This window comes from Coloeus monedula, assembly GCF_965178545.1.
Source record: "Coloeus monedula genome assembly, chromosome: 1".
NCBI classification, from domain to species: domain Eukaryota; kingdom Metazoa; phylum Chordata; class Aves; order Passeriformes; family Corvidae; genus Coloeus; species Coloeus monedula.
In genome coordinates, this window is record NC_138781.1 from 68,056,115 (window position 1) to 68,080,655 (window position 24,541).

The 24,541-nt window shown below is 41.6% G+C and overlaps 1 protein-coding gene across 1 annotated transcript in view; it reads left to right on the forward strand.

The window, feature by feature from the left end:
* The window catches only part of JARID2 (jumonji and AT-rich interaction domain containing 2), a 213,779-nt gene that overhangs the window by 168,598 nt on the left and 20,640 nt on the right, over positions 1–24,541 (forward strand). Inside the window, exons 6-8 of the mRNA XM_082284973.1 lie at positions 7,301–7,530; positions 15,242–16,259; positions 20,413–20,912. Of these exons, the coding sequence (XP_082141099.1) occupies positions 7,301–7,530; positions 15,242–16,259; positions 20,413–20,912 (1,748 nt within the window). The remainder of the gene's footprint in view (positions 1–7,300; positions 7,531–15,241; positions 16,260–20,412; positions 20,913–24,541) is intronic.

Consider the following 24,541-nt stretch of genomic DNA (forward strand, 5'->3'; position numbering starts at 1 on the left):
GTCAAGCACTTTGGACCTGAAAATGCTAAGCATTTGCTATGACATCCAACAACAAAGGTTCAAAGCTTGATTAATGTCATTAGACAGTGTCAAATGATTGCTTTCTACTCAGTGGGGGCCAGAACAACTTTTCTGGGCAAAGTCATTTGTCAATATCCTCTTCTGATGCCAATATGGGGCATTATTAAGGTTGCACACCAAACTGTTTGTTATAACTGAGCCTGTTGAGCCACCTTTTGGACAGCTAACTCAATCGAGAACGCCTGAGTGTGAATGGGAAGCACGTATAGCACGTGGCATAGCTTGCTGCACAAGATGAAGTAATTAGCTCAACTGACTTGTTGCCTTCCAATCTTACTGCTTACACAGATACATTTAGAGCATCAAATTGTTACCCGTGCCTTTTCACCCTCCTTTCATAGTACTGCTGATGTGCTGCACACTCATCTAGCTCTAAAAGAGCAAAGTGAAATGTTTGGCAGAAGTGTTTATCCCCTGCGCTCATGGGAGTGTGTAAAAGGGAGTGCGCAAGTCTTTCCAGGGAGGTATTGGGTCTAAATTGCATCTCTCTGCTGCTCAGAGGAAATTCCAAGTTGTAGGTAAGAGGGTAGGCTTAAGTCTCTGTTCCTGTAAACTTTAATTCTTTGAATTCCCCGCAACTAAATAAATCCTAGTTTGATTTCATTCTGCAGCACAATGGAAGGTTTTCTCTTCAGGCTCCTGAAAAAAGTGTTTGTAGGTGCCAAGTATTTTGCTAGGCAGGCTGTGATAGAGAGCTGGAAGGTGGAGCTGGAGAGTTGTTGGGTTATCGGTCCCATCTCAGGAGCAAAAGAGGATAGGCATTACTCTACTTGAAAGGGCTTGTGGCTTGGAAAAGTGCCTCAGGCAGAGCAGCACACACAGATACAGTTGTGTAGACAGCTTCGACGTTGCATGCAGCAGGCTACAGTTCCTCTAATAATAGTTGGCTAATTTTCTCAGGAAGAATGATTGGAAAATTATATATTTCTCACACCAGCACAGCAGCTCAAAGGCAGAGAGGAGTGCACATCTGGGCCAGCACACCTGGGAATGTCTTGTTTGTCTCTGGATGCCAGAGACAGACAATTAAGTTCTAATTTACTTTTAGGAAAACAGAATTAACCATCATTGCTTGTAACCAGATTTCTTCATGGAGGGTGAGTCTGGTGTCCTTAGCTGGAGCAAACCAGCTCCAGTGTGCCAGCAAACCTACAGGGTCAGAAATGTTTACTGGTTCATGCTGTGTTTTGTTAACATGAGATAAAAATTGCTCTGCATGCCTTTTGCCTGAAATGAGCAGGGGAGAAAATTGTATGAATGCTTCTTTTTTTTCCTCTCTTGAGGCTCAAATGTCAAAACAGACCTGGCAGTAGTGCACAGAAAGCAAGCATTGCTAGAAACACTATACCCTGCTTCAGTGCTGTCTTACTCGCTTACCAGAAACGCAGAAGAACATTTCGCTTCTCAATTTGCAATGGATAATTTAGCAGAGTAATTTCCTTACATGTGTAACAGTACAAAGATGATGCAGGAAAAGATCGTAGATGGCTTTTTTCTTATTTCAGGGTGTAGTTCAGTGCAGTGTTTGTGTATCTTGGGCTTGAGTGGCACATCTTTTACATACATTACTGTTTGAGTGTGTTGTCAGAAAATTCTGATTTATGGTTGAAGTTCTTTATTTAGTTTTGGTTTTAACTAAATTTGGTATTTGTGGGTGGGTACATGAGACAGAGTCTGAGGCTTATGCATCATTTTTAGTGAAACTAATCCTGAAGAGGTAAACATTTAGAAGAAAAATATTTTTTGCAGAATGAGAAAATTTCAGGCAGAGTGCTGCAATAGTTAATGGGTAGGCAATTATTTTGGTGATTTACAGCCTTTTGTTGAAAGACCATGGAACCAGTAATTGTTGCAATAAACATTTTTGCACATTTAATTTTTCTGCAAAAATATGTAACACGAAAATTACCCGTTTTGCAGTAATTTGCATATTTAAATATGCAAATCAGGCACAACACATTTGGGGATTTGCGGATTTTCAGTAGCTAGATGTACGACCTGTGGAGAAGAATAGGGGAGCTGGAAGTTGCTCAAAAAAAAAATTGAATTGTTATCCTGGTGCGAGACTCGTGATAACAGACAGATACTTCTTGTATGGACTTGCTGCTTAGTGAGTGACCCTTTTGATGCTGTTTGTGTCGTAATGGTTAGGTGAGAGTAATGAATTTGTGCTGAGATGAGACACTTGGTATTGAATTTTTGCAAACGGTGGCACAGTGTCTCATACCAATAACGCTTCTCCCTGTGGCCCAATATATTCCTGTGCGCGCAGGGTTTGAGCCGTGTTATTGATGGTGTCAGAAACTAATTCAGTGTTACCTCTCTGCCGTGGCTCTCCTGTTTGACTCCTGCTAGCATGCAGCTATGGAAATTTTCATGTGGTGTTGTCCACTGAGAAATTGAGTGGTGTTGCATTAGGGATAGGGAAGTGTGGAAACAGCAATACGACATGTTTTCATATGGTGTGGTGCTGGCCTTTTCTTCTGAAGTACCTCTTTGCTCCTGACTCTGAGTAGGCAGAGCATGTTGGGGGGTTCCAGAAGACAGCTTCTATCCCTGGGAATGATTTATGGAAGTCAGAACATACCCAACATTTAAGGAAAACAATTGGCAGTATTAAAATACTGTGTTTTGTGGAAGTAGAAGGTTGTTTTAGTTCCTCTGGGAGGGGAAAAGAATTATTGCCTGGGTCCTTTAACGCAGTTTTAGAGCCACATAAATGTTTTCACAGTGACTTAGAACTGAATTAAAGCCAGAGCAAGAATGTTTTTGTACAGTAATGGATACTCCATGCCAGAAAGTTGATTAATACTACATCTCTTCCCAAACATGATCTATGTAACAACATGAGGTTTGCATTGGAATAGCTGGCTCGGGTTCACAATATTGGCAAGGTTCCCTTTTCTCCTTCTCAAAACAAAACTTCTCCCTTTCACTTCTATCTCCCGTCTTTTTTTTTGGATGATTTTATGAATGCACAGTCACTTGCTTTATGCAGTACAAGCTCTGCAACATGCAGCACATATATATGTGTATGTTCCATGCTTTCGTCTCCCAGACACTGGCACACAGCAAAAGGGTTCAGTACTCTGCAGTCCATATTAAACCTCCCCAGTTACCTCAACTATAAAGCATATCAGGTGCAGGAATAATCTCCAGGAGGGCTTGGGAAACAAAGCTTTGCCCATGGAGTCAATAGCTGACTGAACCCAGTTCACTAATTCTGCTGCTTCCACAGTGAAAGGCTGATTATTGTACATAATATAAATTAGCTTCTGAATGGCTGGCTGACTGTATCCTGTGAAATGTTTGTGTGCAAATTAATTTGTAGGAATACTTCTGAAAATTGCTGAAAACACATAATGTTTATCGCCCACTACAGTGTCAATTCCTGTAGAAAATGCTTAGTTAATCTGTAGTAATTGAGCACATCTGTGTCTTTACTTGACCAAAAATTTTTTAGGCATTATTATAGCTGCACCTAATACAGGCACAATTTGCACAGTTTGCATTGGTTTGTGTAGGGATTTTTTATCATAGTTTCGAGTGAGATACCCCGAAGTCCCTGTATGGGATCCTGAGTGAATATTGGTGCCCGGGGTCTAGTTCCCCTGATGCAGAGAGCACTGTGATGCGGGCATGGGGATCACGCCTGCCATAAGGTTTTGCTCTGCTGCCATAAATTATATCAGTGGTTTAAAAACCCCCAGTGCTCATGAGTTTTGAATATAGTGGTTCAGTTTCTTTGCGTTTGATCATCACTGCTAACCAAAAGACCCACAAGTATTTCACTGTGGGACTCTTACTGTTTCAGTTTAATAATAATAATAGCTTTGGAGGACACAGCATTTTGAGAATAAGCATTCAGATGGATACGGGTATAATGATACCCATTTACTCTATTTGGAGTGTCTGATCGCTAATAATTTACTTACACTTTTAATTATTTGTTAATAGCACTTCTTACCTTTAACTAAAAGCTGTTCTGGAAATACAGAGTTGGTTAAGGTAGCATAAAATAATCATAATTCAAGACTACATATTTCTGCTTTGGGAATGCAAGCTTCATCACTAGTGTTGGTTGGAGTTGGTATTTTGTCTTTCTATCTTTTGATGAAATTATTGCTTCAAGGGTGAAACTTTTACTGACTACTCTTCAGCAAGGAATTAAAGTGACTGGGAACAAAACATTGGATATTGGCATGTCAGACTAACCTCTAATGTGGGAGATTGTCGTGGAACACATCTGTCTGGGGTTAGTAAAGCACAACGTACACCTTACCTGATTTTCTGAGTGCCTCAGAAATATTTAAGAGCTGGCAGACATGAAGGAGAAGGCAATTTGCTGCATAAGAAGACACAAAAGAATTAGTAATCATTTCATTGTTTAATCAGATTTGGTCTCAGTAATACTTGATGCAGAGTGTTTGGGGGTTATTGTTTTCTTTCCTTTTAGAAGTGGGTGTTGCTGGCTTATTTTCTGTTACTCTTCAACAAAATTTTTTGAAGGGGTTTTTGGTCATTTTTTGGTGATACATTTTTTCTTTGAACTGTCTTACTAGCTGTTGGGGCCAGAGTTTAATCTAACTCTATTGTACTAAATAACTTATTTATTATCTGAATAACTTATTTCGACATTTTTAGTGAGATGGGAGGAAAATCATAGTCTCAGGGATTTTTTTTCCCCCTTAAATGCTTGGCTTGTGCTAGCATTTTGTAATTAATCAACTTAACATTTTGATAGTTTTTCACATAGTATGTCTGTGAACTTTTTAGAACTTACTATTGCGGAAAGGTTTTATAGCTGGATATAAAGTAGCTGGGTATAAGAGTAATCTAGGTGTTGGAAGAAACAAATACTGATTTTTATAGAAACTGATACCATCCAATGTTTAATGAGAGACAGCATGGCAAAAACTGTTTTGCATCTACATCTCCCTTTGTTGTGTTTTCAGACTTAAGCTTTTTAAGCTTTTCCTGTGAGACTGAACATTTTTTTCCTCCTATTTCTCTCTTCCCCCTTTCAAGAATCTTACAAATTAAGACAAAAGATAATTACTCAGAGGGTAAAACTGGCAGGGTTCCCACGACACTTAAATTTAATGAGCTGTTGCATATAAAATATACCTTGTCTCATGTTTGCCTTTTTTTTTTTGCCTTTTTTTTTTTTTTTTTTTTTTTTTTTTTTTTTTTTTTTTTTTTTTGTGAACCAGAGAAGTGCACAATTTGGCTTTTTGGCTGTGTTTTCTGTTTTAGTAATCTTCGGTTTTTAAAGTGGCAACTGATTACAGAAAATTAATCTCTCTGACTTGAATGTTTCCGTAGGAGCAGATCAGTATATACAATTTGTTCCCTCCAAAGAAAGATATCACTCTAAATGATAAAATACATGTTAACAAAGCTGCCATTGGTGGTTTGTGCTGTGTCTTACTAAAAACAGTCGTGCTTTGTGCATCTCTAGCGCCTTCCATGTGATGTGAGAATTCCTTACGAAGGAGGATGAATGTATTGACATGAACTTCCTGAGAGGGGTTGGCAGTTATTATCAGTTTCATCACTGGAAATGAGACACAAAGGGTTACGCGATTTTCGCTGAAATCACTGAGAGATCCTTGGCTGGCTGGGGCAGCACCAGTTGCTCCTGAGCTCAGGAGTGACAGAACCACGGGGAAATTTGCGGTGACTTCACTGCTGACAGCTTTTCTCTCATTCTTACTCCATTTAATGCAAGTGAGAAGGAAGAGAGGAGGAAAAGCAATTGGCAGTTTTTTATTTTGAATGTAATCTGCTTCAACACTTATGACTGACTGAATATGATAAGTGACCTGAAAATCAAATCTGTCAATAGTTTGCTGGGGTTCTGGCTGTTGAAGGTGCTGCAGGAAGCTGGATTACTGTTTGGGAAGGTTTGGAGGTAGGGTCTAGTCAAAAGCAGCTTAGCTGCCCCTCTTCTGTCCAGCAGGATTGTTGGGTTTTTATTGCTACTCTTACTGCTGCTGCTCCTACTGTAATACTGCAGGACATCTGTAGGGACTGCTAAGCTTCACAACTTAAATAAGAAGGTATGTCTTGTAGGAATATCACCTTTAGTGACAAAAGAAGGCCTTCATTTCACAAGAAAACAGTAACCTCATGCATTTAGTTACTATTCCCAAACAGATGGTGTATGTTGTGTGCAATAAATAAGATTTTCACATAGTCGTGCTATTAAGTATTTATGAAGTTTCTTGTTTGCATCCTTTCCTAAACCATGTCAAAAAAAAAATGGGTAGAAATCAAGAGTAAAAGGCAGGAGGGCACTTGCCATTGTCAATGTTGGATCATAAGCCTTGTGGACCTCTGTCAAGTTGTCCGCTGAAGAGGGGGCATCACTGACATGAGTTCAGCGCATTTCTGATTAACAAGCCGAGAAATGGGATGTGATTTTTGTGTTTGTTTGTTTTAGCTTCAGCTTTTCATGTTCCCTGACAACAGAAGAGCAGCGACTGTTCTTAAACAAATTCAGTAGAGAGACAGGAACAAAACTTGCTTCTATATATTTGCATAATATTTATTGTACAAAAAATAAAGGTTTCTGTTCCACGCTTTCTTATCCCTTTACTTCATTAAAAGGCTACAGTCCTCAGCATATGTCCCAGTGTTACTTCATGTTGCATGTTCCAAAATGGTTTTAGTATTTTCCTTTCTCTGCAGAAGTACCTTTTTCTATTTGCAGCTTTCCTGCTATAGGCAAACTGCTGTCAGTTTGATTCAGCAGTTTGGGTATTGATGAAAACAAAACATGCTTTTTCATGGAACATTTCCTTTCTGTTACATTGGTATAAAAATAAATCTTTTTTCTGTTTAGGTTATGTTTAGAATTCCCTCAGTGCAAGAGCAAAGAAGGATAATTAAAACTGTCATAAATAAAAATCAAACTCATAATTCTAAATATAGATCAGTCAAAACAGTAATATACCTTATATGTTTTAATTTGGATATTGAAGATAATGTGTGCTAACAAGAAGAGGAAATACTTTAGTAAATCTGTTCATTTAAAGAAATATGCAAAATAGTGCTTCTATTTCTGTGTTGATTTAACTTTAGATGTAAGAAGGCATTCACTAAATATCCAAGACTGAGAGCAGAGAGAATTGTGGTCTTTTGAATGAAGTGTTTGGTCTTGCATACTTTTTCTTTTCTTTTTTTTCCTTAATAACCTGATTTTCTCTCTTCTCAGTTTTCAATGGGTCCAGCAAATCATCGAAGGAGAAAGAACCCGCTCAGAAACACAAAAGCAAAGAGGCCACCCCAGGGAAGGAGAGGAACAGCGAACATAAGGCTGAGAGTCGAAAAGACCAGGCTGCTGCTAATCACCATCCTGCTACAAACACTGGCTCCTCTACGAAAGGGCTCACGGCTAACAACCACCACACTCTTCATAGATCGGCTCAGGACTTAAGGAAACAGGTAATGAGTTGTACTGTACTGTGGACACACAGGAAACACAGGCTGTTAAGGTTCTAAGCTTGTTTTTTCACTGCTTGGTGTAGATCGAATGTGGCAATCCTCAAAAGCATGCTCTGGAGCAGCAGGGAGTTAATTTTCAGCGATAGAAAGAAAGAAAAGAAAATAAAAGTGTACATATACATGGGAAGTCAGTATGATAAAGCTTATAAAATTATGATATCGGTATGATAAACATGTATTTTTATTATCTGGTATATTCATATGAAAGAGTAAAGTTCATATTGCTGTTTATGAAACCTTTCTGACTGGCACTCCGTGCTGACAGTGCCAAGGCTGGCAGCACATGGAAGAAGGAGCTGGTCTGTGTGGCTTATCTCAGAGGCTCACTGGTGCTGTGGAGAAGCTGACATTGCACTCACGTGCCTCGGTTTGCACATGGGCAGCACAAACCTCGGAGTTTGGGAAAAATGTTTTGTCTTATGTATAAAGAAGACGCTCCAAAAATATTGCCTCCTTCACAGTGGAGGTACCTGGTGGGAGAAATTTTTATAGAGTTCCATGTTACTTGGTTGAAAGCTAGCAAAAAAATTCAGCAAGGGATTTGTTTCAACCTAACTTGAATTCGGGTGTGAAGGTTTAGCAAACCGGTCTTTTAGTGCTTGTGACTGTCCTTAATCAGGCCCAGGCTGGGTTAGCAGAGTACCTGCACCAGGGCAATGCAGTACAGAAAGCTTGCTGCTCTCAGGCATTTTGGGGGCCTGGGGTTTTTTTTGTGGGGGTGTGGGGAGGGATGTTGCTTTGGTTGTTTTGGGGTTTTTTTTTTTTTTGGTTGGCTGGTTGTTTTGCAGTGATTATTTCTCAACAGCCTAATTAGAGACAGCCTTTGCTTGCTGACATCTGAAAGTTTTTCTCCTAAGTAGGCTGACCTGGTCTTCAGTGGAGCTGGAATTGCCATCTTGTAGGGGGCTGTCAAGGCCTTGAAATGACATTTCTGAGACACAGGCTTCAAAATAAAAAATGGCAAAAAGAAAAGCAGTGATGCTGTTGCTGAGGGAGTCTTTAATGCTCTGTGTTTCAGTGGTGGTTTAAGTTCTCCTGAGATGCCTCCACCGGATTTATGCTGCATTCTGAAGCAAATTTGAGATCCTGAAGGCTATTTACAGTTTATTTGTCAGTACCTCTGTAAGACTTCAGTTCTTTATTCCACTATGGCAATTTGCCCTTATCTAGGCATCAGTGTAAATATCTGCCTTCTTTCGCATCCTTCTGGATTTCTTTTTTTGTGATTAACAGCATCCTGTGGTCCTTGTTGTGGCATGCTCTGTCATGAGCTCATTGTGTTGAACAAGTTTCCCAAAATGTAAGGTTGAACTTCTTAGTTCTTTTAACCTACTGGAACACTTGTGTGAAATGCTTTAAAGTTGTATCATCAGAGTTTGGTTGGTTAAAACTTTTGTGAAAGTTAACTGCTGCCACTTCAGAAGGTAGTTCTGAAAGGAAAAAGACAAGTGTAGAACAATTTTGTCCACAACCCAAGTGGTTTGGCTTCATAGAGTATTAAATGTTTTCGACTGTGCAACACACAGTGGAGAAAAGTTTAAAGCAATGCAGTACAGCCAGCAGTCACACCACATGGACACCTCACCAAGGGTGGTCCCCAGGCTTCAGAAAATAAAGGGGGGGGGGGGGGGGGGGGGGTTTAAATCAAGATGATTATGTGTGTTTTCTTTTTTTTTTTTTTTACTTCCTAAAAAGTGGTTAGGCACCTAAATGTTCTTCTGCAGCCCACAGTAGCATAAGAACTTTCTTACAATTTTAATAAAAATGTGACTAACTAATTAAAGGTGGATTATATGTTTTCCCTGACAGAAACCCTTAGCTTTGTACAAAACCCTAGACTTAATCAGTTACGAGACACTGCTAAATTTCCTGCTGTTGTCCTGAGTCTTTGACTTTTTCATTTTCACAGGGTACTAGCCACATGTTCCTCCTCCTTCCACTATATTTTTGCTCTTTGATCACTGCATTTGCATGATTTGTGTTTATTTTTGTTTTGTCACGTCTTACAGAAAATAAAGGCAGAGCACTAGAAATTACCAGAAATTTACTTACCCCCCCCCTCCCCCCTTTCTGTTTTTCTGTCTTTCTTAATCTGGTGTGCCCTTGCACTTGTAACAGGTTCCTTATCTCTTTTGCTTGCTTATTTGCTATCTTCCAAAGCCTTGCTACTTTAAGGGCTTGTGAGCAAAGGAAATGTAGTTCAATGGGGCCCTCTCTTGGCCTAATATGGTAATCTACCTCTGTACAACTCTTAGCAGCACAGAACTATTTTTATGAATGAATTCAAGACCAGTTGCATAACTTGGATTTGTTTGGGACCAAAACTGTTGTCAGTGTTGCTAATGTTGCTCTTATCATTGTGGTTGCTGTCTAGCAGGTTGTTAATCTTTTGGTTATGCTTTTGGAGGCTGAAACCTAGGTGCTATGCAGAGGTGTGTATGTAGACCAGTTCAAATCTAACAAACCAACTGCTGCAAGACTGTGCTGGTTCTCTTTTTTTTTTTTTTAAAGACAACAAAATTTAATATCATACCATGTTTTACTGCAGGGCAAGTGTTCAGTAAAGGAGAAAAAAGAGTGGTTTGGAGACAAATATATGTCAGCAAAACTGGGAACATTGCTGAAAAGCAAAGATAAGATTATTCGTATCCCCAGTTTCACCTTTGGCTCAAGACTTTGAGTCATGTAAGGCTAATGTCAATCACTTTATTCCTACTAGGTGACACACCTAGTGGATGAATGAAAGGCTGTGGATGTTGTCCCCCTGGACTTCAGTAAAGCCTTTAACACTGCCTCCCACAATTCTCTTGGAGAAACTGGCTGCTTGTGGCTTGGATGGGTGCAGTGTTTGCTGGGTTAAAAACTGGTTATATGGCTGGGCCCAGAGAGTGGTGGTGAATGGCATTACATCCAGTTGGCAGCTGGTCACTCATGGTGGTCCCCCAGGGCTCAGTGTTGGGGCCAGCCCTGTTTAACATCTTCATCGATGACCTGGACCAGGGGATTGAGGACACCCTCAGTCAGTTCACAGATGACACCGAGTTGGGCAGGACCATTGATCTGCTGAGGGTAGAAAGGCTCTACAGAGGGATCCGGAGAGGCAGGAAAGCTGCCCAGCAGGAAAGAACCTGGGGTTGCTGGTTGACATCTGGCTGAACAAGAGCCAGTGTGTGCCCAGGTGACCAAAAAGCCAATGGCATCCTGGCCAGCAGGACCAGGGCAGTGATTGTCCCCCTGTACTCAGCACTGGTGAGGCCACATCTCGAGTGCTGTGCTCAGCTCTGGGCCCCTCCACAAGAAAGACACCGAGGTGCTGGAGCGTGTCCAGAGAAGGGCAAAGGGGCTGGGAAAGGGTCAGGAGCACAAGTCTGATGAGGAGCAGCTGAGGGAGCTGGAGTTGTTTAGTCTGGAGAAAAGGAGGCTCAGGAGGGACCTTATCACTCACTACAGCTGCCTGAAAGGAGGGTGTAGCCAGGTGAGGGTTGGCCTTTTCCTCTGGTTAACAAGTGATAGGACCAGAGAAAATGGCCTGAATTTGCACCAGGGTAGGTTTAGATTGGGTATTAGAAAAATTTCTTTGCTGAAAAGGCGGGGGTCAGGTATTAGAATGGGCTGCCCAGGGAAGTGGTTGAGTCACCACCCCTGAAGGTATTTAAAAGACCCGTTGGTGTGGCACTTAGGATTTAGTGGTGGACTTGGCAGTGCTGGATTAATGGTTGTATTCCAAGATGAGCTGGAATAAAAATTCAAGATACTGTGCTTACCATCTAGAACTCGCGGTTCTGTCCTAAAGCTCGTGGTGCTGATGACATGTTTGAATAGGAGAAGCTGTGAGGATATTGCCTTTTTCCATCACCACTTTCCTGTGTTCTGTTCTCAGCCCTTGTGTCACAACCTCTTGCTGAAGGAGTGCCCCAGGTGGCCTTTCAGACTTCTGGTCACAACTTCCTTAGAAAAAGTCATCGGCAGGCTGGAGTGACAAGGTGCCTCCATGTAACCTGACTGCTCACAATGACATTTTGTCTTGATTTTGTCTGACAGCACAGTAATACAGCTACAACCTCCTGAAATGTTCTGAGAACCTTCTCTAGAGGAGACTCCACAATGTCCATTGACAGCTTCTTCCAGTGTTTTCCTTCTCTACTAATGAGCAAGTTTTTGTAGTTGTGCCTCAGATCATTGTAGATATTTAAAGCAATTTTTCCTCCCGCTTTTCCCAGTGAACAAGGAAAGAGCATTTACTGTCTCTCTTCAGAGGAGCTCCTTCTGTATCAGAAGACTGTTACAGAGTTATCCCATGGTGATCTCTTTCAGATTAATTAAGATCAGCTCCCTTGGCTTTTCAGCCAGTCTTATTTTCCAAACACCTGAGTACTTCGTGTTCGTTCAGACTTTCTCCTCTATCTAGATTTTTCTCACAGTGTGGCCCCAGTGCTGGGTCCAGCTCTTCATAGGAAAGCCTGTGCTCCCACCCTTTGCTTTTGACATCCTTAATAATAAGTCTCAGAAAGTGATTTGTGTGCTTTGTATTGGCATTGCAATTTGCAGCTCACTGTGGTCCCCAAATGTTATTCTTCCTCTACATATATATAATCTGTACTTCCTAAAAATAGCACTTCCTCCTACTGTAGAAATGTTCTGAAATAGGTTCTTCAAGATTGCCTTTGGTTTTGATCTTGTCCTGTGAGTGATTACAGCCCCTTCTAGGTGTGTTTCACTGCCAAATTTTACAATAATGAAAATACTTGGTAGAACCAAGGCTAAGCCAAGTCCCTGCAGAAAGACACATTAAATGCCCTCTCAGGACAGTAGCAAACTGTAGCAGTGAAAACTTTTCTTGAGGATGACTTTATTTAGTCCCTTGTGAAGCCACTTTAGAGTAATTATGTCTGGAATGTGTCTCAGGAGTTTGATGGAATGTCCCAGGGAGCAGTGATGGAATCCTACTGAAGTGGAGGTGCTTCTTTACCTGCTCAGCCAGGTGTCTGTTGGAAGATGGTTAAATTTGCTTGATTTGCTATTTTGGCAAAACTCTGGGTAGATTTTGCTGTTTCGTTTTTAACATTTTTTTATTGTCATTTGTGTGTTTGCAAATTACCTGTTTGATGATTTGTTCCAGAATTATTTTAGGGTTTGAAATTAGGCAGACTCTCTGTCTGCCCCCAGCTTACTTCCAGGAGCCATGCCCTAAGTTATCCAGGTACCTTCTAGCTTAATGGGGTTGCTTTCCTAGCCTTTTTTTGCTGAAATGGATTGTGTTCTATACCTGATAAATATTCAGTCACTGGCACTTCTGGTGAAGGTTAATGCAAAAGAAGCAGGAACACTTTAGTCAGGCTATTTGTTTTCCTTCCTCGTGTGGTGCTTTATCTCTTCCATTGTTTGTTATCTTGTATTTTTAAGGTATTTGTAATTTTTTTTCTGTTTTAGTCTCTTGCTAACTGAAGTTTCTTTAGCTCCTTGGCCTTTCTGATTTTCATGGGTGCTTTTTCTTTTCCTATGTAGTTGCCCTTAGTCACATAATTGTGTTACCACTTTTTACCGTGATTATTTTCTAATTTTCCAGTTGTTAGAGAACTTTGTGAACAGCCATAATGGCCTGTGCTTTGTGCCTTTTCTCTGAGTGGAAATTGCTTTGGTTTGGATTTTTTCAGGTGGATTTTTCTTTTCTTTTGCTTTGTTTCTGGGGTTTTTTGTTCTTTTTTTTTTTTTTTTTTAAGTCTGTTGTCCTTTCTCTACTGTTGTCACATCTTAGAAACAAAAACCCATTTCATGATCACTGTCACCCAGATTACCTTCCCCTTCCAGTTCTCAATCAATTCTTCTCTATTAGTCTAGATGAAATCTGTAATCAATGTTCCTGTCTATTTATAAAGCCAGGGGTGTTCAGCGCTTGTTGTGACTGCTGCAGGCAAGAGGTAATGTCTCAGCAACTCCCTACCCACGTCTGTTCTGCAGCATGAAAAAGTGCTGTAAAAGTCAAACCCAGGCATCCATTTCAAATACAGAGCACTGCTTAAATTTCAAGGGAAATGGGTAAATGCATTTCTGTTTGCAACTGTTTGCTTTCCAGATGATATCTCATACATCTTTGAAAAGCTCAAGGTGAAAACTCATGTCATCAGTTAACCGCATTTTCCTTAAGCGTTTCTACCTTGCAAGCACAGGAAGGACAAGAATATGGATGGTTTTTAAAAGAGCTTTACTCCTGCTCCAGCTTCTGGAGTACAAAGGAGAAAATGTGCATAAACACACTCACAAACACACACGCGTATGTGTGTGTATGCAGAATCTCCAAGTTCCAGTTCCTCTTCCACAAGTCACTGTGTGCAAGACCACAGAACAATATTTTTGGTCTCTGTTTGATCCCTATTCTATATTATCCCTATTATATAAGTGACTGTAGTTCTTGCATTTATTTGAGAGAAGCTGCCTTGCTTACTGATATAGCAAGGATTTCAAAATCTCACAGGAGAAAGTATTACAACTCTGCAGGAAATGGTGTTACTCACCTGAGCGCTGAAAAGGGGTGATTGTACTGTATGCTTTCACTTTGAGCACTTTTATCAATGTTCCTGACTTTTGGGTGTGCTTTTCTGTGCTCACAGTCATTTAAGGAGGTGAGAAGTCAATGTTTAAAGTCGTGTAAATGCTGAAATTTGTTTGAGGTTTGAACTTGAACTTCATTTTTTTAGTAGCGGGGTTTAGCTTTGGCAGTGCTGAGCTGTCTCAATTCCCTTTGTAGCTGAGGATTGCTTAACACATCTTGTGATTAAAATACAAATTCTAGTCTCGTAACTGCGTTTAAATGTCTGACAGAAAGCAGCAGAGTCCAGCAATGCTAAGCTGCATTGACACAATATGATCTAATAGAATATGTGTCAGCAAAATTGCCCAGATACCAAACTTTAAAAAAAAACCCCATTGGACTCCTGTATATGGTTTTTTTTATTTCAAATTATCGACTTCAGCAACAATATTTAGTATGTATGAATCCTTCATGGCCATGCTGATCTGTTGGGTGCATAATATGTTCCACATCTCTTTTTATATGTATACACGGATAGATGGTAAATTGATTTGAATCTCAGTGTGTGTTTTTGCAAAATGTGCAGATTCCAGTTAGAGTAGATAATATATGCTCCCTACTTAGCTAAGAAGCAGTGAAATGTGTGTGCACTTAAAGGAAGTTGGGTGGGAGAGACAGTGTGTCTTGAGGGCCAGAAAAAGAAATAATGAAGGTATCAGTTTGTAAATCAGACTGTCTTTTTTTTGTAATACCATACCAGCTTTCTCGAAGACAAGGAAGGGGGTAGTGCAAACAAGGGACCTCACCCTTCCTAATGCCAGAGGCTTTGTACCCTCTGAAAGCAAGACTGGGGTTTTTCTGGGGGCTTTCTGGTAAATTAAAAAAAAAAACAAAAAACAACCAAATCTCTATTTTATTTGATTATTATAAATGCCTAGTCCCCCCTCTTGCCTGCGTGCAAACCATTATATGAAGATTGTATGATGGGGCCAGCAGTCAGGACTGCAGAGTATGGTTGTCCAGCAAATGGTACATTGGGGCTGAGTGGTCACATTATTAATTTACTTTTCTGTTTTCTGTTTCCTTCATTCTGCTCCTCCTGCAACACTTCTGGCATTTCAGGTTTCTAAAGTCAACGGGGTCACTCGAATGTCATCTCCGAGTGCAAATGCAGCCAGTGCCAAAAAGATGAGAGAAGTCAGACCTTCACCGTCCAAAACTGTGAAGTACACTGCAACAGTGACAAAGGGAACTGTCACATACACCAAAGCCAAGAAAGAACTGGTCAAGGAAACCAAACTAAATCACCACAAACCCAGTTCACCTGTCAACCACACAATCTCAGGGAAAATAGAAAGTAGCAATGCAAAAACCCGCAAACAGGTGCTATCCCTTGGAGCATCCAAGTCTAACAATACCGCTGTTAATGGTGTAAAAGTCAATGGCAAGTTGAACCAAAAGACATGCACTAAGGAGGTGGGGAGACAGTTAAGGGAGGGGCTGCGCAATTCGAAGAGGAGGCTGGAAGAGACGAATCACATAGACAAAATACAGTCGCCCACCAAGAGAATGAAAGGGGCCGTCAACTTGGCAGAAGCTGCCAGCAAAAAGGCAGCAGTAGAAAAGCCTTTGCTGAATGGACACCTTAGAAAGGAAGTGCCAGAGAAGAGTTTGGAAAGAAATAGGCCGAAAAGAGCCACTGCTGGAAAGAGTACGCCAGGGAAACAAGCACATGGCAAAACTGAAAATGCCTCCTGTGAAAATCGTTCTACCTCTCAAGCGGAGTCCTTGCACAAGCCACAAGACTCAATGGGAAAGCACGAAAAGGGCAGTAGTAAGTCTGGGTGGGGGATGCTGGGGGAGATTCCCATCCTTAGGCCCTCCCCCAAGGAATTTCATGACCCACTGATATACATTGAGTCAGTCCGAGCTCAGGTAGAGAAGTATGGGATGTGCAGGGTGATTCCTCCTCCAGACTGGAGACCTGAGTGCAAGCTAAACGATGAAATGCGGTTTGTGACACAGATTCAGCACATACACAAGCTAGGCAGGCGCTGGGGACCCAACGTGCAGCGGCTGGCCTGTATCAAGAAGCACCTCAAATCTCAGGGCATTACCATGGATGAACTCCCACTCATAGGTAAGGGCTGTGATTCCCTGGCAATTTGCCGCTGCTTGTAAGTGTCCGTATCCGACTTTATGCTCCGTTTGCCTTTGTGCTTAACCAGACCCCTGTTCAATTCATACTGCAGAGCTCTGGATCTCTCTCTTTTTCCATTGGCCAGGCACTATGCAGGTAGGTTGTTGGAGAGCTTTCCAGGGTGACGTTATATTGCCACTTTCCTCCCTATCTGACCCAGGGAGAAAAAAAAATCCTATGTGAAACCTTGCTTGGTCTGCAGATTTCAGAATCTTGTTCTTTCCCTGCTGTTAATTTTTGTAGGTAGTACGACTGTGGATATTGATAGCCTTGTTTTAAAGGTTGTCTCAGAATATTTTCAGACCTTTCCAAAGATGTCTTCCTAACAGGTTGCAATGCTGCCAGGCTTTAATACATTTTCAGCCGCCCTCCCCCCCCCGCTTTCTTTAAAAACATTTAACCAAAGGGGAAAGAAAATATCTCAGAACTGACTTGTGTTTGGGTACTCAGACACTTAAAATCACAAATTTGCAGTGACCTGCTGACATTTAACAACTATTAAGTGTCAAGAATAGGCAGTAAAATGTAGTTGATTGCGAAATGGAGGTTTCATTATTTCTCCCAGCAGGTGTCTGCCAGGGCTAATGCCTGAGTGAGAATCACTTATTTAACAGAATTCTTGGTTTATGGTCTGCTGTCAGATATGACACGTGACAAAAATGTGACAATAGTTTGTAAAAACATGACAACAGCAGCATACAAATGAACTATTGAATGAGCTACCTCCATCTCTACTGCCTTTGCAGCCACTGCATAGTAAGAAACCTGTGTTTTTAATTTTTATTAGTTCTCCCCTTTGTTTTTGAGGTGTTTTGAGTCAAGAGCTCACAGGACCTGCATGTTGCAACTTGAGGCTAGAGTTTTGCCTTTGAGGCATTATCCAACACGAGGCAGCTCTCGGCGCTGGTTGGATTAAAGGACACGCTTTTCTGTTTAAACAATTCACAACACTTCCTTGCCCCCGCCTCCTCCTTTTTAAACTTTATTTTATATTACATATGGTTAGTGAGGGAAAATGCATAAAAGCACACAAAATTATTGCAGACTTTATGGTGAACTGATGCAGGGCACAGCAGAGAAATAACAAAATTTTAAGAAGGAGGAATGAGGAGTTAGCGCTTTGTTGCTGTAGCTGTGCAAAAACATGCAAGGAAATCTGAAAATTAAAATCACTCAAGCAGCAATAAGTGAACATTTTGTATGCCTAATGTATGCAATGGTTGTATACTAATAGAAAAGAATAATGAATTACATTTACATTGGCAAGAGAGAGAAGAAAATGTGCAAGACAGCTCGATTAGTGCCCCTGGAACAATGTTAACTTTTTAATGAAATACCTTAACTCGGCATTAAGATGGCATTACTGTTAATTATTTGTATTATTTAAGCACCTAAGAGCCTAATGAATAGGCAAGGATTCTATTCTGCTGGGTGCCATATAACCAGAACAAACAGTGGTCTCTTACAAATTTGCATCCTATGTATCCCTTCTCCAGTTAATTTCCTGCCTATCCGGTGTTTGAAATCAAAAACAAAATGGAGAAAAGAAGCTGGAGATCATCAGTGCACAAAGAGGAAAAATCTGTTGGTTCTAGCAGGAAACATATAAAAATAATCTGTGGTGATAAATGCACGCTTATTTAAGTAGACATGCATGCATAGCCCTTCTCTCAGGGCCAAATCACATTTCCATTGAAGTAAGTGGGACTTTTGCCAATGGCTTGTGTAGTGCCAGCATTTGGTATTAAATGCATACCTGAAGATTTAAGATTCTCTTTTTTAAAATGAGCTTGCTCACTAAGCAATTAAAAAGTAGGGAAATTAAGGCAATTTAAAAAAAACCCCGAAGTTAGACACTGCTTCTGCATAATGTGCCAGATCTCCTATTTAAGCCATTTTGCTATTGGTGCTTTTAAAGAGGTTAGAACTCCTTTTTGTTGTTGTTTTTGAGTTTTTTCCCTTCCTTTTTTTCTTTCAGTCTTTCAAGGAAAGTTTAAGCAGCAAGCTTAGGTCGATCCTGGAAAACATCAGTCTGAGATATAAATGCTTCCGAAAGTTATGACTGTGTGAAATGGAATTATAATTGAGAGCATTTTGCAAATCTTAGCTGTAGGCTCTGGTTGAATGAAGTGCTACTCGAGTTCCAATATTGCAAAGTGATTATGAGTGATCATTCCATGATGCGGGAGAAAATTGAATTTTCAACAGTGCTGAAACTAGGACCTTAAACTGGGTGTGTGCTGTTTGTCCTACTGGAGGACACATATAAGGGTAAATCTGGGCCACACTTCTTTCCAAGTTAGGAGTATGTTACCCAACTTTATGTAGATTGCTGAATCTGTTGGCGTGGAAAGCCATCTTGAGTTACACCTTCAGCTTATTTGTGACCTGCACATAGTAACCACTGACCAAAAACGTAACAGAAGCCATCTTGAAATTACATTTTTATTATGTTATGTATGGAAGAGTAAAGAGGAAAGAAAGAAAGAAAACTTTTCCAAACTCATTTTGGTTTTTTCCCAATGGTTTTTACTTTTTCTCAGCTTCAAGACCTTTTTAAAATCTCCCCCAACCCATTCCCAAATGTACTAAACAGGATAAATCTGCCTGCTTCATGGTTCTGCCTCCACCCTTATCAAATTCTACCCAAAGCCTTATGCTTGATTTTGTCTGCAGCCAAACACCTTTGCCTTGTGCTGTGTGGGCAGTATAAATGTGAGCAACCTCTGGTGCTACTCTGCCTCGGTCGCAACTGTTGTCCCAAAATGTTGCATGCAGGTTTACACTGCTGAGCCTTCCCTCCTCACTGGTTTGGTGCAAGTGGTGGAAGAGGGGAAAGCAGAGGGAAGAAGGAAAACTGGAATCAGCAATGAAGCATCTGAGATGCAGCACAGGGTAGTTTGGAAAAAGTAATACTGCTTGTGCTAGCAGGCAGGATGATTTGACTTAAGATGATGTAGGTGTGCATCCTACAGTAAACATTTACCATAGTGCTGCTGCTTGCCCTGCTCTTTTGCAATAGCATTTCTGAGTGCTCTGAAATGGCTATGGCATAATGGTTCTTTACTTTTCTCAAAGAAAAAGGCAAAAGGGAGACAGCGTGGCAGCAGAGATGTTGATGCTAGCTTTGTATTAATTCTCTTTTTTCCCTGAACAGTGCCCTGTTGAATTGTAGGTGGTCTTTGGGCCATTTCTTCACTCTTTCCACTGATGAATTATTTCTGTGCTTTGAGAGTATTTATGATGTTTCTTTTATTGTTCCTCATCCATTTGGCTGCTTTTTATGCTGCAGTTTGTATAATCCTTTTTTTTTTTTTTTTTTGACTGGAGTGTGAAATGTGCTAGTCATCTTAAAGCATACAAAACCAGAATGGAGTATAAAATATGGATGGCCTCAGACTGGAAGAATAATGTGTCTGGAACTTTCTATGCAGTTGCTGGCTCCAGCCCCAAACAACCCCTGCCTCCCTTTGGTTTTTATATGAACTTTATTACCTGTAGTGAAATTAATAATGTTACTGTGCTCCTTTTAAATACTAACTTCATTCAAGGTGTTGTGCAGATATTAGGTAATTGATATTTCACCTCCAGAAAGGATAGGTATTTTGTCTTTCTGATTGTCAGTACCCCAACTTGACACTGGTTTTGTTTATATCTGGTATGAACCAAATGTGGGACTGGTGGTGGGTGAGGTGCGTGGGCTTTTACAGAGCTGGGCAACTCTCATTCCCCAGCCACTGGGTAATGACCAGGGCACAGATGCGTGTCAAGGAGGTAGCTTGGAGTGCTCTGAGGAGAGAAGGGAATGAAACTCAAGGAGGAGAGCAAACTGAATCGTAGGGAAGGCTGTTGCAAGTAGCAGAATACGGCCTGTGAATGAATTAAGCTGGCAAAACTGTGGTGCGTACCTCTGTTTAGAGGGAGGCATACAAGAGAGCGACAATTCTGCTCTGGTGCCCAGGTGCCTGGAGCTGTCATGTCCCCTGTGTGCCCAGCCTGGTAGCACATTTGACATGAGCTGCCCACAGCATTCCTAATCTACTCCTGTGTTTCCCTTTCCTTTCTTCTGCTGCCTGGCACACGTGAACCCCAGGAGGCTGCGAGCTCGACCTGGCCTGCTTCGTCCAGCTGATCAACGAGATGGGGGGGATGCAGCAAGTGACTGACCTCAAGAAATGGAACAAGCTGGCAGACATGCTGCGCATCCCCAAAACTGCACAGGACAGGCTGGCCAAGCTGCAAGAAGCCTACTGCCAGTACTTGCTCTCCTACGACTCCCTCTCCCCCGAGGAGCACAAGAAACTGGAGAAGGAGGTCTTGCTGGAAAAGGAAATCCTGGAGAAGAGGAAAGGACCTTTGGAGGGACATTCAGAGAATGCCTACAAGTTCCATTCCTTGCCCCGGTTTGAGCCCAAAAATGGACTCATCAATGGCGTGGTTCACAAAAATGGCTTCCGCAACAAGTTAAAAGAGGTCGATGTCCCACTGAAGACAGGCAGGCGGCGGCTCTTTGCTCAGGAAAAGGAGACCACGAAGGAGGACGAGGAGGAGGAGGAGGGAGTCCTTAGTGACTTACACAAGTGTATATACAAGGTAATGAGGCTGGCACTGCCCGGTCTGTTTTGCAGAGCCGATGATGCTGTTGTGTGGGTGGCGTCCGGATGCACACCCAGCTGTCTGAGGGGAGCTGCTGGGCTGCAGTGGGATCCCCAAGGCAGCAGTTATCATGGTTTTTATGGCCGGGCAGTCTGGTGGCTTTATCTGATCTGCCTGGCTCTTGTGGGATGTCTGGAAAAGCTGGGAGGCATTATTGTCATAACAAGATGCACTGGGCTCTGCCCCCTCCCTTCACCTCCTTGTGAGAGGTTCCCTGAGTATCTCTACCCAATTATCCTTGCAGGCACAGATTTTATTTTCATTTTCTAGTGACATTTAAAGTAATGTTCTGCTTTCTCATTCCTGCTTCTTGCAAATCTCTTGTTGAGTGAAGTAGTGCTGCGCATCGAAATTAACATCACTAGAAATACTACTACATTTAGAAAGGGCAAATTGAAATGCAAACAATATTTTCATCCACAATGCCAGACTTTGCTCAGCACTAACAGTCAGATGGACACTTAGTCCTGCACATATCAAGTACATCCATTTACAAAGGAATGCTGACTCTTTCACTGTATTTTATTTGGCAGTCTCCTGCTCTGGAGCAGGACTTGGCACTGCAACTCACAGTGCAATTTTGAGTTGTGTTGAATGGCGTAGCCGTGCTCGGAGAGAAATATAGCATTGAGTGTCCGTGCCCAGTAAAGGAATATGGTGTTCTTCCCCTTCCAATCTTGCTTCCATCACCAGGAAATGAAGCCAGATAGCCCAAAATGACTTATTGTTAAGCTATTTAGGGACTGCATGAGCTCACGACTTTGGCTTTGAAAGCTTGCTTCAGTTTTCTTTTGCAGCCTGTTATGATTTGTCAGCCCCAAAATTGTTTTTCTTGGGGACTCTGGCCTCAATCCCACCTTTGAAAAGCAACCTCTTTGCCATGCTGCCATGGAGACAGGCTTGTCTAATGACAGCAGCTTTTGTAAATAGTGAAGTGGCATTTCTGTCCTTAATATCCTGTGCTCAATGATGGTTAAATGAAAAACTTGATACACCTTACCCTGACTGCTGCATGAACAACCTCAAACTTAGTGGGGGAATGCCTTTTTCTTCTTTTCCAGTGCAAGTCCCACTTTAAAGTTCAGTAAATACAAAGTCACTCAGGAAACAAGATTGGGATTTGTGAGAAGTATTAGAAGAAGAAGAAGACTTAGAAAATAAAAAAAAACAAGCAATCAAAGTGTAGCTGGTATAACCAGTCTGAGTCTGCTGAGTACCAGGCCTTTACCCCAAAAGACTGAGAACTCCCAGAATTTCTGCTCTGTCCCCAAAAAAGCACTGGCAGTACTGGCAGCATCAGACCCTGTCTGAGTCTGACAATACCAGGTAGAAATACTTTTGTCCTGAGCACAGAGGCTGTTAGAGAGAAGCATCACTGAGCCCGTGGGCCAGGGCTCTCCCCACCCACCAAAGCAGCTGCAGCATATGGAGCCACTCAGAAAATGCTTTGGGTTGCCCACTGTGGTACCAGCAGCTTCTCGGACACTGGGGCTTGCCTGTCTCGATCCCAGCTCACGTTCTCTGTAGAGCAGAGACTGGGAACTGCTGTCACAGGTGATGGACTGGGGTAAGGCAGGGGTAAGCAAATCTCTGGTGGATTCTGGAGAGATCCCTGCCATGGAATGCACTGTGGGATGCCTGGTCCGCCTGAGTGCAGAGAGAGGAATGAAGCTTCATTTTCACAGCACTCAGGGGAAAGCCCTGTAGGAGGACTGATGCATTAATAGTGGTAATGTCACTTAGAGCAAGCCTCAAGACACAGAAATTATGCCTCAAGCTTGATGCACCAGAGTAGCCCACAAAATGTAAAATTGTTGTATTTCATCACTAGGCTTAAAAGACTGAGGAAGGTGGTGCTGGCGCCAGTTGTAAGCAGAGGGTGCTTCATGGCATTTAATGAAACAAGCCTTTTAATCCTGTGTGTGTGGATGGGGGAGTGTTCTTCAGCTAGTAACATGTTCCTGAGAAAATTCAAAATTTGATTGCCAGAACCTGCCCTCATGTTACAGTTTCCACAGATGATGGGATTGTAATGGTTCCTTTCTAAAGCACACTGCTAATTCTAATTAAAAATAAAAAACACATTAAAAAAAAACCCCCCCAAAAAAAACCCACCAAAAAACTCATGTATGTGAAAAATTCCCAGGTTCTTGAAGGCTGGAGGGAGCACATCATAATCACATGGCTGTAGTCCAGTTTAGGCCATAAAGTCTGTTCTTCAGACTATGAAGAGGCCATACATTTAGGGTTTCTCTCAGTAATTGCTGCAGTCAGCACATGCTTGAGCTGTTTTTAGCAAGAGACATCCAGTCTTCCAGGAGCAGTTACCGCCATATCACATGTCAAGGTTAGAGTAAATCTCCCCTGTGTTCAGCTGACCCTCTGCCAGGACTCCCAAATTGTTTTCAGTGTCTCTCCTTCCCAGGCTGTGAGGTCTGCTGCGCTTTTAAGTGGGTGCTGCAGGCTGCTGTGCTTGCTTGCTTTGCTCCTAAATAAGTGGCTTTTCTACCTGACGATTAAAATGTCATTTATAAGTGTGTGAAGTAAACTGCTGACATCAAAGAAGGATCTGATGCAAGATTTTCACTCTTCTTTGCCCAGTTTTAGCTCTGAAAATATTTTAAAAATCTGTGCTGGTGCTGACTGAAAGCAGCATTTGTTTCCATACAGAACAAACTGAAGGCTTATTAGAAGTCCCATTAGAGGAACACACAGAAGAAATCACAGTGCGAGTTTTGCCAGCCCTCCCATAAAACCATCATGGAAATCCTATGCTGAGCTTTCTTCACCCAGGGACTTGGCATTTTCATACTCCACTTAATAGGAGCCACTCCTTCCTACCTGTGACTATTGTGAAATCTCTGGTTTCAGTTCGTATTTATGTTTGCTTTAAATGTCTTAACACTCATAGTGTTGCAGTGTCCTTCTCTCAGCCTTGGTGGTGGTGGTGGTGATGCTCTCCCTGGGTTGGCTCTCATGGCCCCTGAATCAGACATGAGAAGAATCGGGGGAGGAAGTAGGAATTTCTTTTCTTACACGTTCCTCTCTTCTTGTCACAGCAACAGAGACTCTGCTTTGTAGCTTGAAGCTCCCAGGACAGTTGTTGAACTGCTGAGATATTTATTTCTCAGGGTGTTGCGAAGGGTGTGTTGCTCCTCAGCAATTCATTTTGTATTCTGGTTAGAATGCTCCATTACAGCATTTTCAATTATTTTCTGTGTTGGCATCAGAAAATGTTACGGGATCCCTCAGATTAAAGGAAACAAACAAACTGCACAAACAGACAACAAAATCCCCTCAGCCATTCAGTTTGGTTTTCAGTTTTTAGGAGACTAAAAAGATACCAAACTCTTGGCAAAGGAGGAAATGGGTAGATGCAATTTTAAAGGGTTAAACTGTTCTGGTTTTCCACTTTCTCTTTTCTGGCTTGCTATATATTTCTATTTTCTTTCTTGTATATCTGAAAAATGGAAAGGCATGGTTAATCTTGGAAGATGAGGCCTTATTTTTGTTTCTCTGCATAAGATGAGAGGAAGAGGCAACTAACTGAAAGGAGGCAGCTGCTG